Genomic DNA, 24,736 nt, shown 5'->3' with positions numbered 1-24,736 from the left:
GTGCATTTTTACATAACTTATTGTTGGTCTTAGTCATGTAAATAAACAGAAAACTCTAAACTTTAATGAAAAGTAAGTTTTTAGAAAATTTTGTTTGGCACACACCTTGGATGACCAAATATATTGACACAAAAAAATCCTAATTAAATTAACAAATAAAAGAGAAATGAAATTATACATTAGTTTACAGTTACATTCTATGATTCTTTCAACATACACTGACAGCCTTTATTTATTGTAAAAAAAAAGTATTAAACTTTAATAATCGAAAAATTCCATTCACTCTGGCTGCAGTGGCTGTGCCATCTCCATCACCTCGACGTGATGCTGGTTGCCCTTCATAAACATCAGCCTTTCAAAGTTGCCATCTGACAGGGTGGCTCTCTTGGCTCTCAAGATATCATTGCACGCACTAACACGCAGTCAGCCAAGCGTGCCTGACTGGCTGTTGGAGACACGCGTCGCGGCGTCACACACTTACAACAGACAGGAACAAACATTCATAAATTTTGTTAGAGGACTTAAAGTTAGCAGAACTAAATTTAGCGGAAGCTAATTGGTCCGCTAATGGTTTCCAAAGTTAGCAAAAACGCTAATCCGCTAATGAGAAAGCTTCGCTAATTCACAGTTAGCGGATTAGCGGAACCGTGCCCACCACTGCATGTGGATGTATCAGATCTGAGACTTGAGGATGGTAATTATGCGGACTCAGATCAAGGTGGAAGCATAAAATAAATTATTTTCCACAGTGTTCACACGAGAGGATGCAAACAACCTACAGTACAGTGGTCCCTCGGTTAACGAGCACAATCCGTTCCAGCAGGATGCTCGTTAACCGAAAATCTCGTTAACCGAAACCATTGTTTCAATGGGTTTTTGGGTAATTGGTTCCAGCTCACCGAAAATTGCCTAAATTCAACAAAAATTTTAGAAATTGACACTTACCTTGAGGTGTGTATGTAGAAGGCTCCTGGATGATGATGCTGATGTGAATTTGAAGTGGGAAGTGGAGGAGGAGAAGGGAGAAGAGAAGGAAGTGGGGGTGGAGGAGAAGCATTTTACTGCTTCTTGGAAGGTGAGTCACCTTCCATGAAAATGTCAGGAACCTCTGGACTGACATTTTCTCCACCATGAACATCCTCTCCCCTTCTTGAAGTGGAAGGCTGAGGGCTAGCATCATCCTCTCTCCTTCTTGAAGTGGAAGGCTGAGGGATAGTATCTTGTTCCCTCTGCCTTTTACTGAAGAAAGTGTCAATTGTGGTCCGTGGGGCATCTCCCATCCTCACCATTAACTTATGTTTAAAGAAGGAGACCATTGAGTCCTCAACATGACACAAAGTTAGTTCAGTTTTTTCCACATTTGAGTGCTTTGAAGCCAGTTCCCTGAACTTCTCCCAGTGGTAAATTACATCTTTCAACATATGGTCATTACTTTCAATTTCCTCCTCACCACTGTCAGCCTCTAACATCTCATCCAGTTGGTTCAAGTCATCAGGAGTAAGTTCCTCCTCATGAGACATCACAAGCTCTTCGACATCATCCTCTTCCATTTCAAGGCCCAATGACTGACCAATGGACACAATCTCCTGGTCCAACTCTGTTTCTTCCTCAAATCCCTCAAAATCATGGACTACTGATGGCCACAGTGCTTTCCATGAAGAATTGAGGGATCTAGTGGAGACTTCTTGCCATGATGATACAATCAATTTTACAGCCTCCAGAATGTTGAATTGTGTCTTCCAGAACTGTTTCAGTGTTAGTTCAGGATCATTGGAAGTTGCCTGATGACACCTCCTAAACATTTTCTTCATGTACAACTTCTTGAAGTTGCTGATCACATTCTGGTCCATTGGCTGTATGATTGATGTAGTGTTGGGAGGCAAAAACAACAATTTCACAAAGTCAAATTGATACTCCAAAGTTCTGGCAAGTTCAGGGTCATGACCAGGAGCATTATCCATGAAGAGAAGAGCCTTTAAGGGAAGTTTGTTGGTGGTTCGGTAGCTCTTGACAGAAGGGCAAAACACATCAACAGTCCATTCATTAAAGAGCTGTCTTGTCACCCATGCCTTACGGTTGGACTTCCAATAAACTCCAAGCTTTGTTCTTACCACTTTCTGTTGCTTGAACACCCTGGGGTTTTCAGAGTGGTGGACAAGCATAGGCTTCAGTCGGAAATCCCCTGAAGCATTGGCACCAAGCAATAGAGTGAGACGGTCTTTCATGGGTTTATGCCCAGGTAAAGAGGCTTCATCTCTTGTGATGAATGTTCTTTTGGGCATCTTTTTTCCAGAACAGCCCAGTTTCGTCCACATTGAACACTTGCTGTGGAAGATAATTTTCTTCTTCCATCAGTTCTTTAAATTCCACTAAAAACTTTGCCGCCCCTTCCTTGTCAGCACTAGCAGCTTCACCATGCCTAACAACACTGAAAATGTCACTTCTTTTCTTAAATATTTCGAACCAGCCTTTGCTGGCCCGAAAATCTTCAAAATCTGTGCCTGAAGAACCAGGTTGATCTGTCTTTAAATGTTCGTAAATCTCCCTGGCTCTTTCACAAATGAATTCAGTAGAAACTGAAATCACCTTTCATCTGTTTTTCCCTAATCCAGATGAGAAGTAACCTCCCAGTTTCTGCAATTAGGGATCTACTTTTAAACACTCTGGTAGATTTGTCTCTCACTTTCACTTCTTTAAATTTGTCTTTCTGTGCAAGAATTGTCGACACAGTTGATGTCGACATGCCATATTCTTTGCATAGCGCATTTGTTCTTCTGCCTTGTTCATGTTTTTTATAATTTCCTGCTTTGTTTTTATTGAAATCGCTTCTCTTGATCTCTTAGGCCCCATGCTGGATTCAAACAATGTCAACACGTGTTTTATAAAGTTAAACTTGCCGTAAATAAAGAATATTTTCTTTAAAATAACACTGCACTGCGCTATATATTGTAAATATGTAAAATAAATTTCAAAATGACCAATAATTTGCTTGAAAACACAGAAAAAAGCTTTTAGTTGAAGAGAGTCTCAAGCAAGATGTTACCTCCACCGAAAACAGAGAGACTAACGCTTGTTTGGTGTGTTAAAAGGCTGGATGGCGTGCATAAAACTAGTGACTTTACCTTCAATTATGTTCAATAATTGTTAAAATGAATAAAAAATTTAATAAAAAACTTTTAAAATTATTGAATAGTATAAACTTCTTGATATTTACTAAAATAGTAAGGAATTTAAGCCCTAGAACCGATTACTGTATTGGCGGACTAATACTACAGCTGGTTGACCGCCAAGTACAAGCGAAAACATGTTGAGGTCAGCTCGTAAGAAACTCGTTAATCGAGGGATTGCTCGTTAACCGAAGTTAAGAATCTTATGGGAGGTAACTCGTTAACCGAAATCTCGTTAACCGAGGCGCTCGTTAACCGAGGGATCACTGTACCTGTATTTGAGGAAAAATGGTTTGATACAGCACTAATGTATATTGAGTTCTCAGAAGAGTGTATGAGAACCAAGTTGTCAAAGCTCAAGTCTCATAAGAACCTTGGCCCTGATAATATGTATCTCAGAGCAGAGGCGTAGCGAGACTATGTGTCACTTTGGGTGAGACTTCAGAGTGCCGCACCATCACAGCTACATCAAGGGATTTTGCTGAGAAGCTTCCTTGATAAAATTATTAGGCATGATATGCATGTGTCTGTCATTTATATTTTCAGTTAGTCTTTAATTTATTGCTCAGTAACAGCTGATGATGATCATCTGTATTTCCTGGATAATCTAAGTTGAATTTGTGCTGTTGCCAGTCATCACCTAAAATTAAACCCACTCTATAGGATCACTGAAAAAGTACACACCTAAGCAGTTTTTCTTCATTACCTCTTCGCCACTGATCAGCTCGTTAGCCGTTTGGGAAGACGGTCATGTCTCTGCTATGCACTTTTGGCAAGTACTGGGCATGTACTGTCTCCAGAATGTATCTGTACCTGCTCCAGTGTTGGTCAAGTCTGGTCTTGAAAGAGCTCACATTCAGTGCCATTACAACACTCTCTGGCAGATTGTTCCAAGAGTTTACAATTCTCACTCTGAAAGAGCTTGCTCTCACAATTTTCAGGATTTGTGGTTTCTTCAACCTTGATCTGTGACTCCTAGTGGGACAGATGTCTGCCAGCTCCAGTTATGGATACTCGACTAAGTAGTGCCCTCTGAGATGTTTATAAACTTCAATTAAGATATCCCTTGCCCATATATAGTATAAGCTAGTCAGTTGCAGACGTTCTAATCTCTCTGGGTAACTGAGGTGCCATAAAGCAGGCACCACAGTTTGGTGGCCCTCCTTTGGACATTTTCAATCAACTGACTGTCTCTAGCATATCTCGGAGACCAGACGGGGTGAAGCACCTCACTCTTGACCAGCATTATGGGGGATGGACTATTTTGATATCTGAACAACCTTCTTTTAAGACCTACTAGCTTAGTTGCTTGATTCACCTTCTTCTCACAATGGCTCAAGAACTTCAGTTCATTGTCAATAGACACACTCAGGTCTTTTTCACATTCGGTCTCAATTAATGCCGTTTCTTCATCCCATTGGGAAATGTGATACACCTTACTGTTGGTACGACCTAGGTGCATCCTCTTACACTTTGTGACATTGTATCTTATCAGCTATTTCTTCGACCACTCCTGAAGCTGACAGAAATCTTTTTGTAGCTCTCCACAGTCTGTTTGGTTCTTAATTTCTGGAATAACTTGCATTGCTTGCAAACATTTGTATGGAGGAGTGTATAGCTTCTAGCATGTCATTTATAAAATGAACAAACAGCAGTGGGTCCAATATACTGTCATGTGGTAGTGTGGTACCCTGTTTGTCACAGGTATACATGATGATTTTGTGCCATTAATCACCACATACTGCTTGCTGTCATGCAGTAAGTACCTGATCCACACTAGGAAACTTCCCCAAATCCCGTACCATTCCAGTTTAATTCTCAGCCTTTCCTGGGGTAAGCGTTAAAATCCTTGACAAAATCCAGATACTGACCGATAATTGTTGAACTACACGATAACGACCATGTGTGATCACCAAAGAACAAAACTTGGTACTATAGTGCAACAGGTGGCCATGAGGCAGTGCTTGGGTATACTGCAGCTGACAAGTGTGGATTATTTACATTGTAAATAGGGGGGTGGTCTCAATACATCATCATCGTTAAAGCCAAATACTGTATTGTAGATGGGAGACCGGTATACTGTATATTATCGATACTGTATTGTCACCCTGTTCCAGAATTTGAGTCCAAACATCCAACACCTTGAGTACTAATTGTGTCGAGCAGGAGCATCCTGACATAAAACCATGCATTGTCATCCATTGAATCTTGCTGCTATATAAAAAAAGGACTATTTTCCATACAGATTTTTTTTCATGCTATAGTACAGTATGGCCAGATGGGAGCGGATTTCTTTATTACTTGCATTCATCAGTTAATGGTCTACATCACCTCATTTTCAGTGTTTACCAGCAGTCAAGGACAAGGAATAGTATCGTATAGGCTTCGGTGTCGAGATGGATCTCACGTAACTCTACGATCTAGAGGATACCTTGAAGTGAATAAGCAAACAGGACAAGTTGAGTCTTTTGTTTGCATCAACACTGTTCTAAGGTGAGTAGGATTTAAAAAGAATATAAATATATAGCTAATATATTACTTGAATAGTCTTTGGCTCTTAGAGAAATACCACCTTAAGTTTTGTCTTATTAATCAATAACCCTAATTTTCATGTGTAGTGCGAGATAATTCATGGCTTAATATATATCAGTGTGTGTGGGGGCTATGAAATATATTGGTCGTGTTTGAGAAAAGAAAAAATACAAACTCAGGGATTCTGGCTAACGGAGATATCACTTGTACTGTAACCTCCAGGACCAAGAGCTTTTTAGTTAAAAAGCTCAAAAATGGGTCACTCTTAAGTGGGGGTGTTAATGTGTAGTATGAATATCATCAAAGAAAATTCTTCTTCTAGTGAGACAAAGGAGTCTTCTGATTTTCTTTCCCCTGTTAACTTGTATATTACTGGGCAATAGACTATATTTATTTCTGTTTCAGGAGCTGTAAGCTGTAATATTATGATTATCGCACCTTTTCTGTAAAAACAATACCTGTACTGTACAGTCTTTCTTTCAAAATCCAGTGATTGTTTTGCAGTATTTAGGATTACTTCATATTTACTATTTATATCAGTGTCAAAGAAGCTGAAAATGAGATTAAGAACCAGAGGAGGAAACTACTGCCCATCATAACCTCCCAGGAGTCTGATGATCATCTCAGCTCCATTTCATCCTCGGTAAATATGATCAGGTTTCTTTATCCGTATCTGCTGACCTTTTATTACACAAGGAAAAACAGACTGTGTCTGTGCCTGAAAACTTAAGCAAATTAATGCTTGCTGTATGAAAATTCAAAGTAATGAATTGATTGAATATACTGTTATACTAATAGAGTACAGTACTGTACTACCTAAAGTGTAACAACATTCAGTTAACTGATTATTAACTATTCCATATTCCTTTATATTATCATTTAATTTAAATAAGTCAATATTGTAATGATCTTTCATTTTCAGCTGCCACCTGAGCTGTTGATGGTACTGAAACAAATGATGAACCCAGAAACTGTACAGAAAATGATTGAATCTGTTAACTCTCTTGGAAATGTAGAAAATGAAAATTCAGATGTGAGGCTCACGCAATCAGATGAACCAAGTCCGCAAACTCCTATCCAGAAAGACACTGTAAATTCACCGAATCATCATGAAGAAGGATGCAATGAAGTCAATCCATTCCAGAGTAGACCAAAGAGATTTTGTAGTTTTGATGCATTTAGCTCTCCACCTGAAGGTTTTGATGATCAGTCTCCTGGGTTAAAAGGACATAGAGTCAAGACTGTAGATGAAGACCCCTGGTACAATCCATCAAACAAGCGGACATTAGTGGATGACATGAGCTCTGTTTCAACCAAAAAGTTCAATTTAGAGCGAGAACCTATTCAATTTCACACCTGTCCAACCCAACAGTACAGCTCACTCAGCTCTACTCAGTTGTGTTCCTCCACATCACCTTTGCACACAGACAATGGACTTTACTCCTCAAGTCCTGGGCAACAGTATGGCAGTGGTAACCTCATCCACCCTGAAAGTCCTCAACAATGTGGTACTGCTAATTATCAACAAAGCAAAAATAATCAGTTGTCACCTGCAGTGACTTACGAACCTCCTGGAACTCAGACTTATCAAAAAAGTTGGGATATACAATTTTCTGAAAACTGTAACCAAAATAATAATGGGTGTTTACCTTTACAAAAATCTTACAACCATAATATAAGAGGGGGTGTGATATCACCAGGAACCCTGAGCCAGAATGTAAGTCCAGGTATACCTTCACCTGGGAATAATGGCCAAAGTGTGAGTGGGGGAAGGAATCCTTCCAGTCACTTTGAGCAAGGAAGAAGTGCAGCTATATTCTCCTCTAACAACCACGAACAAGTTAGAAGTGGTAGCATACCTTCTCTAGACAGCAAAATCCAAAACAGTGATGGGAGAGGGATATCCTCTCTGGGCAATTATTCACTAACGAGTAGTACCTTACTCCCAACGGGCAACTATGAACAGAATAGAATAAACCATAACAAAAATTTAGGCAGCCACCAGCAGAGTGAAAGTGATATTACAAACCCTCCAAGCAGTCATCAAAAGTATAGAAGTAGCATGATCTTGCCTCCATGTAACTATCAACCACTGGGGAATGACAGCATAACCCATTCAAAGGACCATTCCCCCACATTTCCTCAAAGTCAGTTCCTCCCTCAGTATTCTCAGAATCTTAGAGTGCAAACCAGTCAAGAGCCACACCAACAGTATCATCATCAACAGCAGCAGCCTGTACCAGAACATTTTCAAACCTCTACTAATTTGAGACATGATCTCAAGTTTTCATCAACTCCAGAATTTGATATCAAGATGCAGAGACAACAGGTTCTGCAGCAAAAATCACACAATCTCCATGCTGTCCATGATGTTGGTGAGCCAACAATCAACCATATAGTTTCCCAAGTTAACCCAAGCCAGTGTCTTCCCTATGGTACAACAGTTGTTTCAGGTATGAAACCCAAGTTGTATTAAGTAGAAATGTTGATTCCTTAATTGTTGAAGACAAAATTATGCTATAAAATTTTGGCTCAACTAAAGTATGAAATTGATTTAAAGTCAGTGTGTGTGTTATGAAATGTATTTTTGTTTTACCTATGTATGCTGCCCTACAGCTAGCACATGTAAATTGATAAACAAATGAGGATTGCAAGTGTATAGGTATAGTGTCTTTAATTTTAAAGAATTTTCTAATTGAAGATTAGTATAAGAGAAATTTGTGGATAGAATTCACTGAGAAGCTTCTTAAGTTTGTTTCTAAGGGTGAAACTGAGTGGGCCTGTGTACGGAATGGTGAAATAGATAGAATATTTAGGAATGGTGTGGATTTGTGGCTGTGTGGGACTAAAAATCCTATTAAGGGTCCCACACAGCCTCAAATCCACACCGTGGACAAAGTTGGACAATCTAATCGGTCCCTCTCCCTGGGCTCCGCCTCAAACAGGTTTGGTCGTTTGTACGGATGCGTCCAAAATAGGATGGGGATACCATTCTTCAAAAGGGGAATTCAGTCGAGGGAAGTGGGGTGGGGGGTGAAGGAGAGGGTTTTGAGAATTGCAATTAAATGCCAGGTAGTGACGTGTCCTCCTAATATTACTTATTAAGTAATTATTAGATGTTTTAATTGGCTTTATGTTGGCCTGGTGAGTTAGCTAGGAATTAACATACCTAGGTAACATTGCTGAGCTTCGCATTCCGAGGCATATCACAAAAACTGTTTTTAGAAAAAAATTGCCTTTTTTTTTCAAATTTAGCGGTTACCCATAAATATGGTATGAAAGTAATAAGTAAAAAGAATGTTTCGCAGTGCAAACTAATAACAGTTTACACCAGCGGGTAATCCCCATTAGAGGTTCCCGGCGCCTTAAGCTCGTTGAACAGGCTTTGTGTGAAATATAACAAAGTCTAGTACTGCTTTTGTATCCTGGTGGTCCAGCGGTTAGCGTTCCCCGGTCACAGTCGTGGGCTCGTGGGTTCGAATCCTGGCGGGTTGAGGTGTTGATTGTATGTAGAAGTCCGCGTGCTTTATTGGGCTAATGAAATATATATATATATATATATATATATATATATATATATATATATATATATATATATATATATATATATATATATATATATATATATATATATATATATATTAAATTTGTTACAGGAGGCAAAGAAGTGGGATATAAATATGCTGTGACATCAGGGTCCCCCGAGAGTGGTTTGTCTGTACAATGTAGTGCCAACTTCCAGTTAAATACAGCACTTCCAGCCTCAGGTGAGTAAATTAATAAAGGACTTGTTATTATGATCAAATTTAACCGAGCAGGGTATGTTAACACTCTTGGGTTTAGGGAAGTGCTCTCCGGTGAGACGCTGAGGGTCTGGCTGGTCACTAACATCACAGCACGTGACTGCACTACTGTACACAAGAGATAATTGTACATAATGAGTCATAGCAAGCTTGCTATTTGAGATAAAATGTTGGGGTTTGTTGCATTAGCATTGTAAATAAATTATGTACAAACAGTTTTATATGACTAATCACGATAAAATATTTATATCTATATGTAAGTGCGAGTAGAACACAAAATTTGTGTTTATGCTTAATGGAAATGTTAATACATTACTTCATACTTTCTTTATTTCATGCTCTAGCAATATGAACTATATTCCATTATAAAGCATACATGTTCTGAAAAAAATAGTTATAGAAGCAGTTATGTCATTTTCACAAGCTATGAGAATAAGATTATGCAACCGTTTTTCTGAGGTTCTGTTTCACAGGGATGTTTTCAAAAGCTTAAGCCTGCTAAAAGACCTTTCACTTTTACATTCTTGACTGCTGTCAAGAATAGCCTGAAAACTTTTGCCACATGAGGAAATAAATGATACTTTCTATGAGCATTCAGTGCAGATTCTGCAGCTGAGCGAATGTTTTTTCTACATCAGGATGCTGTTCCACATACCGGGTATTAAAAAAAATTAATGTTGAACACTTGTAATTCAAGTCGGAAAGATTTAGTGTCGGGTATTTCAGATGGATAGGTTTCCGATAGATTTTTTCATGGCTTCAATAAAGCTTTCTGAGTCATGGTCTGCAACATTAGGATCAAGAACATCTGCAAAATATTTGAATGAAGATTTCTGATTTTCACATTTTAAAGTCAACACAGAAATTATCATATCTAAAAATGCATTAATTTCCATACAATAATAGGAATACAAATTATACTGAGCATTAGAGTTTGGATTATCATATTTTTTTTCCGTTTCCTTTGACGTTGGACTCTCTTGAACTCCTCTTCTCCATGAACATAAATATTTTTTGCAAAGTTGAGTGCAGCCTCCAGCAAATGTTTCTGAGCCTCATCATCACTACGTATTGACTGAAGTATTTTCAATGTACTTTTCATAAAGATAAGAGCTTCAGAAACATCTTAATCCTCAATTTGCAACACCTCTCCCATGTGCTTAGTTTTGTACATAACAGTTTTCATGAACATCAAAACAACAATAAAATCAAAAGTCTTAATACTTTTACTTTACTTTTATCCTCTTCGCCATTGATCGGCTTGTTAGCCGCTTGGGCGATCGGTCACGTCTCTGATTACTTTTCCTTTTCATTTATCTTCTTCACCAAAAGATCGGCTCGCTAGCCGCCCGGGCGATTGGTCACGTCTCTGTCATGCACTGTTGGCAAATACTGGGCATGCACCGGCTCCTGAATGTACCTGAACCCGCTCCAGTGTTGGTCAAGTCTTGTCTTGAAAGAGCTCACACTCGGTGTCGTCACAACACTCTCTGGTAGATTGTTCCAAGAGTTTACAACCCTAACTCCGAAAAAGTTTGCCCTCACGGTTTTCTGGATTTGCGGCTTCTTCAATCTTGAGCTGTGACCCCTTGTGGGGCGAGCGTCTGCCAGCTCCAAGTAAGGACACTCAACTGAGTAGTGCCCCCTGAGATGCTTATACACCTCAACTAGGTCCCCCCTTGCCCATCTGTAGTATAAGCTAGGCAAGTTCAGGCGCTCCAATCTCTCAGGGTAGCTGAGGTGCCGAAGTGCAGGCACCAGTCTGGTGGCCCTCCTTTGAACATTTTCAACCAACTGACAGTCCCTAGCATATCTCGGGGACCAGATGGGGTGACAGTACTCCAGATGGGGAAGCACTTCACTCCTGAAGATCGTTACGAGGGACGGGCCATCTAGATATCTGAACGACCTTATAAGACCCAATAATTTATTTGCCTGATTTACCTTCTTCTCACAATGGCCCGAGAACTTCAGCTCATTGTCAACATACACACCTAGGTCCTTCTCACACACAGTCTCAACTAACGCAGTTTCTTCATCCCGTTGGGACATATGATACGCCTCCTTACCATTGGTACGCCCCAGGTGCATCCTCTTACACTTAGTGACATTGAATCTCAGCAGCCATTTGTTCGACCATTCCTGGAGCCCACAGAAGTCCTTCTGCAGCTCTTCATAGTCCGCTTGGTTCTTAATTTCCCGAAATAACCTGGCGTCATCGGCAAACATTTGTATGGAGGGGTGTACAACGTCAGGCATGTCATTTATGAAACAAACAAACAACAGCGGGCCCAATACACTGCCCTGTGGTACCCCACTTGTGACAGGTACAGATGATGATTTCGTACCATTAATCACCACACACTGCCTGCGGTCATGTAGAAAGTCTTCTATCCACGCTAGGACATTTCCCCGAATTCCGTACCCTTCCAGTTTGATTTTCAGCCTTTGTAGTGTGGTGGAGACTGTTAGCTTTTGTCCTTGCTTCTGAATCATATTTCATCTTGGCATTTCTGATTTCCTCCAAAACTTCACTTGTCTCTTCATAAGATTTCCAAAAGGCATCCACTGACTCTGACCTGGCACTCCATCTTGTCTTTGATAGATTTTTTAATTGCAATGCACCTTCAATTTGTGCCAACTTTTCCTTAAAAGCTGCACGATGACTGGTTCTACTGCTAAATACATAGCAAGATTCCAGTACATCATACATATGTGTAATTAGTTCATGTGCATTGCAGCCATGCTCAATCACTAAATTAGAGCCATGAGGTAGACAGGGAATGTAAGTGATTGGTCTCTCAAGCATATCAGATAATTTCTTTTGAGCACCATTGTACTTTCAAGACATTGTTGCTGCACTAAAATAGGTTTGAAACCTAATGGTATGTGTGTCAATTTTACTTTCTGAAATGGCTTTTCATAGTTCACTAATTCATATGCATATTTCTTTATCTTATGCCTGGCATCATTATAACCGTTCAAAACACGATCCACTATGTTACCTCTTGCTCTTGCTACCAATGTGTGTGTGTGTGTGTGTGTGTGTGTGTGTGTGTGTGTGTGTGTGTGTGTGTGTGCGTGCGTGCGTGCGTGCGTGCGTGCGTGCGTGCGCGTGCAAGCTAGGGGGATGTAGCTACAGGGACACTCTTACTTGGCGACCGGCCAAATCCACGCACACACGTTCACTTCACACACATTCGTGCTCTTCATTTTTCTTATTTTATAGCAATATGTCATCTCAATGGAGATGTACTGTAAAATTTATATTACTATTTAATTTATGTTAAACTATTTTATATGCTCAGTATTTGACTATTTAATTAAATGTGCAATATAGCTATTGTTTAGTGAAGGAACAGGCAACATAGTTAGGCTTGCCTACCTTGGATTTGCCAACCATGGGGTTTTTGGGAACCTAATGCGAGCGTTGGTGAAGGACTACTGTATTTATTTATGGTTATTTTCACAATGTGGGTTAACACTTATGTACCATACATACAGGTTCAGTACTACTAACCTTAAATTTCATGTAATCAATGAATCAATTTAACTATAAATTAATCATAGGTATTCATTAACCAGGACGAGGCAATAGCTTCACGTTCTATAGTTTGCCCACTATTGGTGTAGTGGAACATCGAACCACTTTCTTTGTGGTCACTGTAATTTTCCCCTTCTAATTCTTAAGGTATATCAACCCTGCCTGAATCATCAGCAAGTCAGTGTCAACAAGCTTGTGAAAGCCAATTACATGGGCATTTAATCACTAATGACATAAGTGAGCAGGTCTTCTCCAGCAGACAAGTTCAACACTGTCAACCTCACAGTAAGGAAGGAGGTAAACTTTGGTTTATTTTCTGTAATTAATTTGTCTTTACTTTTGGTATCCAGTGTACTGGCCTGTATTGAATATTATCCTTTTGTCAGCTGCAGTATTTATTAGGATATCTAATGCAAAGTCTTCTTGACATACAGGTACATTGATCTGAACACAGCTCTACAGATTTCTGTACTCAGTGGCCCTTCTCAGATATTTTAGCTTGCATACATGCATTTGTGTGTGTGTGTGTATGTGTTCAAACATAATGGTGTATCATGGTAATATAAATTGTTAAGTTGATACAGTATTCAGTACATACAGCATATTATTTATATTTAATAGTACAATACTGTATATAACAAAACAGATATTAAAGGGTAATTATGATTACCCGGCGTTTAACTTCACAAGAAATTATACAGTACATATCAAATTTTTACCAAGGATTATCCTTTTCATTACTGTATTTTGTCTGTTGAGTACAGTAAGAATTTTATATTTTGTGTGTGACCTTGAAATATGCATATTGAGAATATTATCCCTAATCCCCATCCTACCTCAACTCAGGACACAGGATGGGTTCGAGGATTGATCCATATGGTACTCCAATAAGAAAAATTTTCCATTTCAAATGTATTCTCCTTATGGCCACTCTTTGTTGCCTCTCTCTGAGCCAGTGTTTAATCCTTTTCAATATTTTACGTGTGATGTCACGTGCCTTGATCTGAGAAGCTAGCCAAGCATGTGGAACATTGTTGAACACATTAGAAAAATCCTTGTGCAACTTATCCAGTAATAAGCCTTGGTCCACCTGGTACAGTATGTTGCTCTTTCAAGGAATGTGAGTAAATTTGTCAATTTTGGGGGGGGGTGGGGTTGAAACCATGTTGTGGTGCATTGATGAGACTGCTCAGATAGGTGTTGGGTGATGATCTCCCACAAAAAATTTTCAAACAGTTTATATATACTGTACCAGTATGTGATGTTAGGCTGTTTGGACGATTGTTCTCTGCAACAATAATTCTTGAATATCTGTGTGACATTGAATGATTTTCAGTCCCTAGGCACTTTTCCTTGATTTAGTGGAGTGCAAATCTCATTCTCTACCGCCTTCATCACCTTGGTCTATGCTCCGAAATGCTTCTGTAGCTATGAATACATAAATGATGAAATGGTTAAAAATAATCTGTGATTGCTGTCTCCCTTAATTCATCCTTCTAGGTACTGGAATGTTTTGCAGTGTCTCCTATGTGAAAAGTGATGCAGAGTATTCAGTTAAGCTATCTTTTACCTTTTGCCTTTACCCTCTTTTCCACTGATCGGCTCTTTAGCTGCTCGTGTGGTCGTTCACATCTCTGTTATGTACTGTTGGCAAATACCGCTCCAGAATTTATCTGTACCTGCACCAGTGTTGGTCAAGTCTGGTCTTGAAAGAGCTTACACTCGGTGCCATCACAACACTTTCTGGCAGATTGTTCCAAGAGTTTACACCTCTCACTCTTGTGGCTTCAGCCTTGAGCTGTGACCCCTTGCTGTCAGCTATTGTCCTCCAGAGACATTTTTTTTCATGCTTTAAAGGCCAAACAGTATATTTCATGCTTTAGAGGTCCAGTAGTATCTTTCATCTTCATTTTGTTCCTAGTTTATGTATATGTACAAGGACTTGGGATCCTTTTCTATACCCGGTATTCTGGGTCAACCTTTTCTCAAATCGTAGTTTTCCGGATCTAATTTCCTGATTTGCCATATTTAGGGCCCTTTTTAATATTAAGTGTTGATTTTTGGAAGATACAGCAATAAAGATTGAGGCTCCACTGTACTGTATTATACTTAAAGTTTGGATAAAATCATCCTCGTAATAACTTCAATATTTTAATTGAACCAAGTACAGGTAGTAAAAATTTCAGTTTTGTAAAAAACAAACCACAATACAGTACTGAATTTTTTGCAGTCTTTTGTAATAGCTAAGTTTTGAGCGAATAAAAGTGTGTAGAGGGTTAATTGGCTGACCTATCCAAACCTAACCTTACCTTTTTGACATGAGAAGAAAGGCAGAAATCCTGATGATGATAAACTGCTTTTCATTTTGCAGGTAAGCTTGTATGATGATTGGATCTCCGAGAACCAATCTTTGTGTAATATTAAAAGACTCTCACCTCGTGAACCAATAAAGCTGATACCACCGGTGAAGATTAACCTCATCACCAAAGGTTTTGTAAAGTATTAATTCTAAGAAATTATTTTGCTTAAACTAAAGCATATTTGTATATCATGGGCCATGAAATATTTCCATGTAAAATAGTTTTTCCCCTATTAATGGTGTACACATAGTTAATATAATTTGTTAATTGACAAACATCAGACATTATGTTTTGGTCAATTTTATGCAATAATTTAGTTCTTTACATAGATTTGTTGTTAGTTGGAATATATTTTTAATGCAGAAATAGTGAAGAACAATGGCATCTCATTTCTAAAAAAACAACAGCTATACTGTAGTTGTAACCCTTTGTTCATGTCTAACACATAGTGCTGAGGATTGTTGAAATGCTCTTGTAATTTAATCTTAATTCATTGTTGAAAATAGTCATTCCATAATTTTCAGATGAAAGTTTGCAAAACTGAGGCCACATATTACTGTAAAACATTCCTAAATAATCGGATATACATTGAATACCAAGTATACAGTATATATGTACAGTATACAAAAGTCATTCTTTTTAGATTTAAATTTCTGACATCTTTAGCTTACAATAGCTCAATCTAGCACATTTTATTTACAGTACTGTATATATTCATATGAAAGGCATTACCCTTGATTTCTTAAGATGATGTAGTTTATGCTGCTCATGGAAGTAGTTTCAACAGTAATAACATGAAAAAGACAACGATATACTGTAAAGTGTAGCTCAATAAAAATTTTATTTATTTTTATGGCTGAGACAGTCTTACTTTTGCACCAACTTACGGCATAGTCTTGTCCAGCGTGGGTATCACATTCTTTAATAATACTTTGTTAAGCAAATTCGCTTTGGGGAAACCTAATACCTTGTGGGGAAAATGGGGATAAGGAATGTTGAACAAAATATTCTTACCTAACCTCAAGAATGAATATGTACTGTATTGTACATGTACTGCATATTTATACATATGCACGAATATGAATTAAAAAAAAAGCACTTACTAATGTGTACATGTACAGTATGTAGCTGCTGAAATAAACTGATATAATGTACAGCAGGTTGCACCCACCAATGAAGAAAGAACCTTCATTACTGATAATTTGTTCATATAAGTTAAGTGCTTTTTTCCATGTGGTTACTCCATCAACAGCAGAGTCTATATATTGTTTATTTGGTCATTGATCCACACTTTTAATATTTTTATTTATTTTTTTCAATATAGGGAAGCTTTACACAGTAGGGCACATGGCTGACTCATCTATCCTGTAATGTTGACAAAGGGAGGCTGAAGTGTGACCCTCATGTGGCTTGTCCAAAATCACGTTGCTGCATCACCACCAGCAGACTGTTAACAGTTATGTGGCATCCTGTAGTTAACAATTTCGCAAATTTGTCCATTACCTCCAAGGTGTATCCAATGTGGCAAGCTGTTGCTTAGCTGCAAGCTATTTTGCAAGCATCCCACTTGTGAGCAGTTATTTTCATTAAAAAATTATTCTTTTTATACATGAACTTGTTTGTAAATGATCATTCAATAATATTATTATTATTATTATTATTATTATTATTATTATTATTATTATTATTATTATTATTATTATTATTATCAATTCAGACAGAGAGAGGACATATTACATCACTAATTATTATGAAGGCCATGACAATTATATTGTCATTGGTTAGCAAGCATAACTTTTTGCATTGACAATAGGATCATCATCGGTTCACAAGAGTGTTAAAGGTACACAGAAAATGCAGAGTTAAAAAAATTTAGAAAAATTACCAAAAGTCAAGTGATTTCTTATGCTCCTCAGCATTGTCCACAAAATGAGTTGCTAGCAAGGCAAGGGACCACTGCCTCAGAGGTGAGTAGTGGCAACTGTATGGCAGGAGCTACAGATCAGTCAAGCTAACCTGGATATAATTCAGATTGATTAGTGTTTTGAGAAATAACTACTGTAATCACATTTACAGTCGACCCTCGTTAATTCGGACTAATAGGGGGGGGAAGGGTGTCCGTTTTAGCCGATTGTCCGAATTAACCGATTTAAGGGTTAATATTGCATTATATTTCAAAGTCATTGTTTTCGTCACGATTTTATCCCACTTTCCGCTGTAATACGTACGTCATTTCAGCAAAAATATTACATTTCCGTGAATGTATTATATCAAGCACAGTATGAATAGAATATCATTGTAATATAACAATATTTTAACCGAAAACTAGTAAAAAAACGAATAACATCTCAAGAACATCGGAAGCTTAGGTAAAGTCTTTTGTTTTCGTCATGTATTTTATCCTATTTTACATTGAAATACATCATGTTTCAGCAAAACTACTATTTATTTCCGAGAATATATTCATTCAGGCGCAGTTTAGGTAAAATATTCATGTGATGTAACAGTTTTTTAACTGATAACGATTAGAAAAACACGTACCCTCTAGCCCTGTTCAAGGAGAGGACTGAGAGAAGCTGTTTGGTGCTGCAGACGATGACAAGGAAAATGATTTGGATGGATTTTAATGAAAATATTCAGAAATATGGTATCATAGTATTTATTCAAGTCAATAAGGATAGAATATTATTGTAATACAACAGTTTTTTAACTGAAAACCAATCGAAAAGCGATTACGGTAACATCTTTTGAACGAAAGAAAGCGAAAGTCATTGTTTTCGTCACGATTTTATCCCACTTTCCACTGTAATACGTACGTCATTTCAGCAAAAATATTACATTTCCGTGAATTCATTATATCAAGCACAGTATGAATAGAATACCATTGTAATATAACAGTATTTTAACCAAAACTATTAAAAAAAACAAGTAACTTCTCTTGAACATCGGAAGGTTAGGTAAAATCTTTTGTTTTCGTCATGTATTTTATCCTATTTTACATTAAAATACATCACGTTTCAGTAAAACTACTATTTATTTCCGAGAATATATTCATTCAGGCACAGTTAAGGTAAAATATACGTGTGATGTAACAGTTTTTTAACTAAAAACGATTAGAAAAACACGTGTACCGTCTAGCTGATACTCAACAGCTGGTGGTGCGTCATGTGTCGTTGTAAACAATAGGAGGTTGAAGTAGATTACCTGGTATTATATTAAGTGTGAAATATCAAAAAGGTTTTTATTACCGGAATTTTTTGTAGATCAATGAGAACTGTGATACCGTATATGATATGATAAGTTAGCCTGTGCTAAGAACTTCAACATAGACTACTGAAAGCACGTTGTAAGGTAATTTAGCCTATTGTAAGTTGGTGAGCTTCATTTGCTGAAGGAACTGCACAACTTTTCATTACTAATTGGTACATATTTTACGTTTCCTTCGTTTACTGGCAGTAAATGGTAAATATTTTTCATGTCTGAAGCTAAAAGTTGCATCCCCCCCCCCCCCACACTAGTGGTGGAGATGTTACATTTAACCAAAAAGACGCTGGTGTTTTATCCCAGCAGTGGGCGGACCAGCATTTTAGCTTAAGGTCCGCGTAGGTAATATTCCTACAAATAAAAAAGAAAAAAAGTTAGTTCAGATTTTGTCCGAATTATCCGAAATCCGGATTAAAGGGGTCCGAATTAACGAGGGTCTACTGTATTTAATTATGCTGAACGAAATCTGCATTGGGTAAACCTGCGTTGGACGAGACTCTACTGTATTTGGGTTGTTTCAGTCTTGCACTATAATGCTGATATGGTGTCTATCATTATTCTTCTCAAATATTTATCTTTAGAATTTAAATATAACTGATAGGAGGATGAATAAATCGTCCTTAAGGGGAAAATTTGTCCATCTTTTAAACATAAACTGCTCATGTTCATGATAGCTATGTTATTATAGCTTCACCATGTCTTGTGAGATTCATCAAGAACTGTAAATGACTTGTATGTGAATATTTTTCTTATTTTGTATGAAGAGAAGGTCTTTTTGTACTGTTTATTTAATATTAATATATATATATATATATATATATATATATATATATATATATATATATATATATATATATATATATATATATATATATATATATACACACAAGTTTTAGGTATTGATTTGCTTGTTCAAATGTGTAATAATTTTATTGGAATGTGATACAGAAACAAGTCATCTTTTAAGATTTCACTGGACTTGTAGTTTGTGTCCAGTGGCAGAAGTAAACCATATATGTTGGCAGAAGTGACCAGTATGTTCATGCAGACCAAATATCATATCCTTGTTCAATTATATACTGTAATTGTATACTCCTACTCTTCCTATATCTGTAGCTTCATTTTAAGGTTCTTGTAAGGTGGAGCATTGGTACTATTTGACAGTGGGATTTTCTGTGGTGCTCAGTAATAATCTCAGAAGGACACAAGTCTAATGACCTAATTTCAAGGATATTAATTGTTTACTAACTATGTAATTAAAATGCATTTGATATGTTATTAAAGAAATCTCTTGGTTTGGGATGTAATAATATTAGATATGATTTTATTTGGAGATGAATACAGTGGTCCCTCGGTTAACGAACGCCTCGGTTAACGAAATTTCGGTTAACGAATTGCCTTCCATAAGAATATTCAATTCGTGAATGAACAAAAATTCGGATTTTTCGCTTGCTCATCAGCTGGTAGATTGGTCCGCCAATACAGTAATCGGTTCTAGGGCTTAAATTCGTTCCCATTTGAGTAAATATCAAGAAGGTTGTGCTATTAAATATTTTTCAAAGTTTTATATTAAAATTATTAGTCATTTTAACACTTATTTAACATAATTGCAGTACAGGGAACTAGTTTTTGGTGCGCCCATCAACCACTTCACTCACCCACCAAGGCGTCTGTTTGTGTCTCTGTTCACTGGAGGTAACATCTTGCTTGTGACTCTCTTGAACATAAACTATTTTTACGTTTTTACAGTACAGTGCAGTGTTGATTTGAAGAAAATAATCTTGAATTACACCTAGTGAACTTAAAATGTTATTGGTGAAATGACGGCATCAAGCATGAGGTGATTTCTCTTCCATCCCCACTTCCTTCTCTTCTCCCTTCTCCACCTCAAATTCACATCAGCATCATCAACCAGGAGCCTTCTACATACACACTTCAAAGTAAGTGTACTTTACTGCAAATTTTTTTACTTTGTATGTAATTTTCGGTGAACTGGAACCAATTACCCAAAATCCCATTGAAACAATGGTTTCAGTTAACAGACGACCCTCTGGAACGAATTGAGATCGTTAACTGAGGGACCACTGTACAGTATATTGATTTATAATGGAAGACTGGAGTAAAGGATGCACTACAAGTGAGGGGGATCAATATCCAGGAAGCAGCAGTAGTATGTGTAGATGAGCAGAGAGCTTGACTGTAAGTGATTTATGTGAAAAGATGATTGGATGCTAGCATGTGTAAATTGACAAGTTAACCTGATCAGGTCCTTGATGGGGAAGGGATTACCATAAGAAAACATACCTTTTACAATAGCACTAGTTATTTAAAAATAATACATAGGCAAAATGTGTGTACAATAATTGATCCTGTTCCCAACCAGCCAGCATTATATATATATATATATATATATATATATATATATATATATATATATATATATATATATATATATATATATATATATATATATATATATATATATATATATATATATATATATATATATACATATATATATACATATATATATACATATATATATACATATACATATACATATACATACACATATACATACACACAGTCCCCGGGTTACGTAAGAGTTCTGTTTCGACAGATTATTCTAAGTAAAAAATGTACTTAAGTCGAATCACATACCCTATGTGCATACTTCACTTACAGAACAATACATGAAATCCCACTATATCATAGCCTAAGTCCTTATACAGCTGCTCCCCGACTTACGACGGGGTTAGGGGACCCAAATCCAGGTTGTAAGTCGAAACGGTCATAAGTCGAAAATGGAAAATGCAAAAAATAATACATAGAAAATCTAAAATTAAATACAGTACAGTAAAAGTAATCAATAATGAAAAATGGATACAGTGTTACTGTGCACTTACCTTTAATGTAGTCAGCTGAATGCCTCAAAAATTTTTTAATTAAACATGGAGACTACATTAATTGGATGAAGCAGAGGAGGAGACAGGGCTGGGTGGGTCACCAATTTTGCTTTCTTCAGACAGGCTAACATACTTGCTTGTTGAAGGTATTGGATCATCTTTAGGGAGTGAAGGGGCAGCAGTGGGGGACTTCTTAATATATATGTCCAATTTGGACTGCACAGTTTGCCTTTTCTTTTCATTGTAAATATCCCTGTAGCAAGCAAGTGCATCTTGGATCTGTCTCACTTTTACAAAACGCTCAACATTTTGATCCATTTCTTCAAACATTTGCATCCCCTTATTAATAAAAGCAAATGCCTCTGCCTTGTCCTTCAAATTTGTTGATATCGTCGAGTGAGAGAAGCCAAGGTCGCGTGAAATTGTTGCTACCGTTTTTACATTTTTATATTGCATTATTATTTTCTTTTTCATCTCAAGAGTAATTGACTGTTTCCTTTCCTTATCAGCACCACGAGAACGCTCACTTTTACGCTTGCCAGCCATTTTAAAGGGAATTAGAAATGAAAATTTTGTCAGTACACAGCGTGATCACTAACAACAACAACGGCCAAGCACCAACTGAGCGGGCTACAGCGTGGATGCTGTACACCACAAGGCAGTCCAGTCCACGCTGTCGTACGGGATGGAAACGTTTCGGTACTAGAAAATACGTAATTTTAGAAATATTTTATATGACTACGGCGGTCGTATGTCCAGGTTGTCTTAAGTCGAGGAGTACCTGTACAGTGTTTTTATTGTACCATGGGCCGACCAGGATGAGGCAGGAAACATACAACTTGACTGAATTTAGGCTTAATTTTACTTCAGTATGAAATTTTTTTCTTGTGTAACATTCTCCATTGTTTATCAATGTTGACTGCAGTTTTGAAGTTTACCTCTTATATGTGTACAGTCACTCTAAAAACTATCTTTCCAAATATTATGTTAGACAATATGACACAACAGACAAAAGATTTTGACAACCCTACCAAGACAACAGGAGTTGCAGTGTTCATTCTGAAAGTCATTGACCCCCTCCCCCCAGTAAAGATAGTTTTTTGAGCAGCTGTATATACAGGTATATAGCAAACAAATTTTAGACAGGAGTGGGAACTATTGTATTATGAAACTGGTAAACACACTACCTTGGCAAGGTATAAGGCCTTGGGATTGAGTCCTCAACAGTTCAAAATAATTTATTTAGCTCATTGTCACATCTGGTGGTGGATCTTGTGTGGCAAATGGCATTTTCAGACAATTAGACCATATGTTGTGATGAACAAACACTGCCTAGTGATCAATAAGGGAGATGGGAAAGTGATTCTTTGTACAATTGGGAAGGAACTTGCCCTATCAAAGATCATGGGTATAAATCCTAAGCAGTTAATAAACTCTCTCCCTCTCATAATACAATACAGTATAATGTATACCCTCGATAAGCAGGGTTACCTGATGTTAAAATTAGTACGTGTTGCCATCTTATTCACTTAAACTCCATCATTTATTGCTACATTTCATATATGTTAAGCAACTCTTCATGAAAAAGAAAGCAATACAGAGTACAGTAATATAACAACTATATGAAATGAACAAAAGCAAACGTGAGAGGGGGAGGACTAAGATATAAATGCCAGTACTGTATTCCAGTTATAGTCATCATTATTACTATTTTTTGGCCATTTTCCACACTTGCATGGGTGAACCCTGATTCCCTGATGGTATGGTGTTCTGTTTGCCATCAGATAAATTTGAAGCAAGTTTTATGGTTGGATGCCTCTCCTACCACCAACCCAGGTTTACAGTGTGGGAACTGGGCAGTTATGTTGGACTTTAATGTTTTACTAGGACTGTCTAGTACAAATTATTTATATAGTGGGGGTGGTGCTGAAGCTAACTCACGTGCAAGAGTCAGAATTGGGTAGAAGATGTTTAGGGGGCTATTGCCATTATTTACGGCTGCAGTAGCTTAGCTTGAAAGTAAAGTTGTATTTAACCAGCTTGAGAAGTTTGATGTTGTTTGGCAGAGAAATATGAACAGTTAAAGAGGATGACATACATAAGCTTGAGACTTGAAATGACATGGATGAGGTTGATGTGAAACAAGAGTTAGGAAACCCTATTCAGAGCTAAGAGGATGACTGGGTATTAAGAGCATTGGTGAAGTTGTGTGCAAAGATAGGTGGAGATAATGGAAGAAACCAGTTGGGTCAAGAAATATATAAGATTGAATGTGGGGGGAAGGAGAGTTAGGGGTAGACCAATAATGACATGGGGAGAGGTTTTAAGAAATGGTCTCAGAAATAAAAGCACAACTAGAGCTGCCATCAGATAATCAAGACTAAACTACACAAGAATGGAAAATGGCCCTGAAATGGTGATAAAGATGATTGGTCACTGATAAATTCAAAGAGGATTTTTGGGATGGAGATTCCCCTAAGGTACCTACAGAACCACATACCCATACCCACCTTGGCAACACTGTCCAAATTTTACAACCTAGATGATATCCACATTTACATCTAGCCTCTCCATGCATCATGGCTGGGGAATGCAAAGATGTGGTTGTGATAAGAGTGTCAATGAACAATAAAATGTAGCTAATAACCCTGGCCCCATCACTAGTCTAAAGTGGGAATGTATGTTGTAAGTGGTGGATGTGATATGGGAATGGTGTTGGTCTGTGGTGTTGAGAAAATGGTTTAGACAGTGTCTTATGGCACTATTACATTTACTTATTTTGTTATGGGTTGACTATTGTAACTCTTTATGTGTCTGCCTACCTAATTATCTACTGAAGAGTTGAACAGGGTTGCCAAGCTTTTATTTGCTCTCCCACCGAGGACTCCCACTACCCCATTCTTAATTGAATTACACTGGCTTCCAATTAAAGCTAGGATAGAGTTCAAACTCTGTCTAATGACTTTTAAGACACTTATGTTTGATGAACCCAAGTATTTGGCCAACCTACTAAATCCTCTGACCAGACATTCTGAAATTATTTTGCTTTGTATTAATGATCATTCATGCCTTGAGGAGCCTAGAGCAGTATACAGGAATGTTCTTTTGCTGCCTGATCCTTCTCATATACAGCACCCAGATTGTACAATCAGTTGTCTGC

The 24,736-nt window shown here is 37.5% G+C and overlaps 1 protein-coding gene across 1 annotated transcript in view; it reads left to right on the top strand.

Moving 5' to 3' along the window:
- Positions 1-17,546, top strand: part of LOC121859162 (circadian locomoter output cycles protein kaput-like) — a 34,421-nt gene extending 16,875 nt beyond the window's left edge. The window contains exons 8-13 of the mRNA XM_042355909.1: positions 5,510-5,660; positions 6,240-6,342; positions 6,622-8,152; positions 9,356-9,466; positions 13,194-13,343; positions 15,418-17,546. Coding sequence (XP_042211843.1) covers positions 5,510-5,660; positions 6,240-6,342; positions 6,622-8,152; positions 9,356-9,466; positions 13,194-13,343; positions 15,418-15,431 — 2,060 coding nt within the window. The 3' untranslated portion in view covers positions 15,432-17,546. The remainder of the gene's footprint in view (positions 1-5,509; positions 5,661-6,239; positions 6,343-6,621; positions 8,153-9,355; positions 9,467-13,193; positions 13,344-15,417) is intronic.
- The last annotated feature ends 7,190 nt before the right edge of the window (positions 17,547-24,736 follow it).

The sequence above is a fragment of the Homarus americanus genome, unplaced genomic scaffold (assembly GCF_018991925.1).
Source record: "Homarus americanus isolate GMGI-L3 unplaced genomic scaffold, GMGI_Hamer_2.0 scaffold50924, whole genome shotgun sequence".
NCBI lineage: Eukaryota > Metazoa > Arthropoda > Malacostraca > Decapoda > Nephropidae > Homarus > Homarus americanus.
This window is presented reverse-complemented; position numbering and strand designations above follow the sequence as displayed.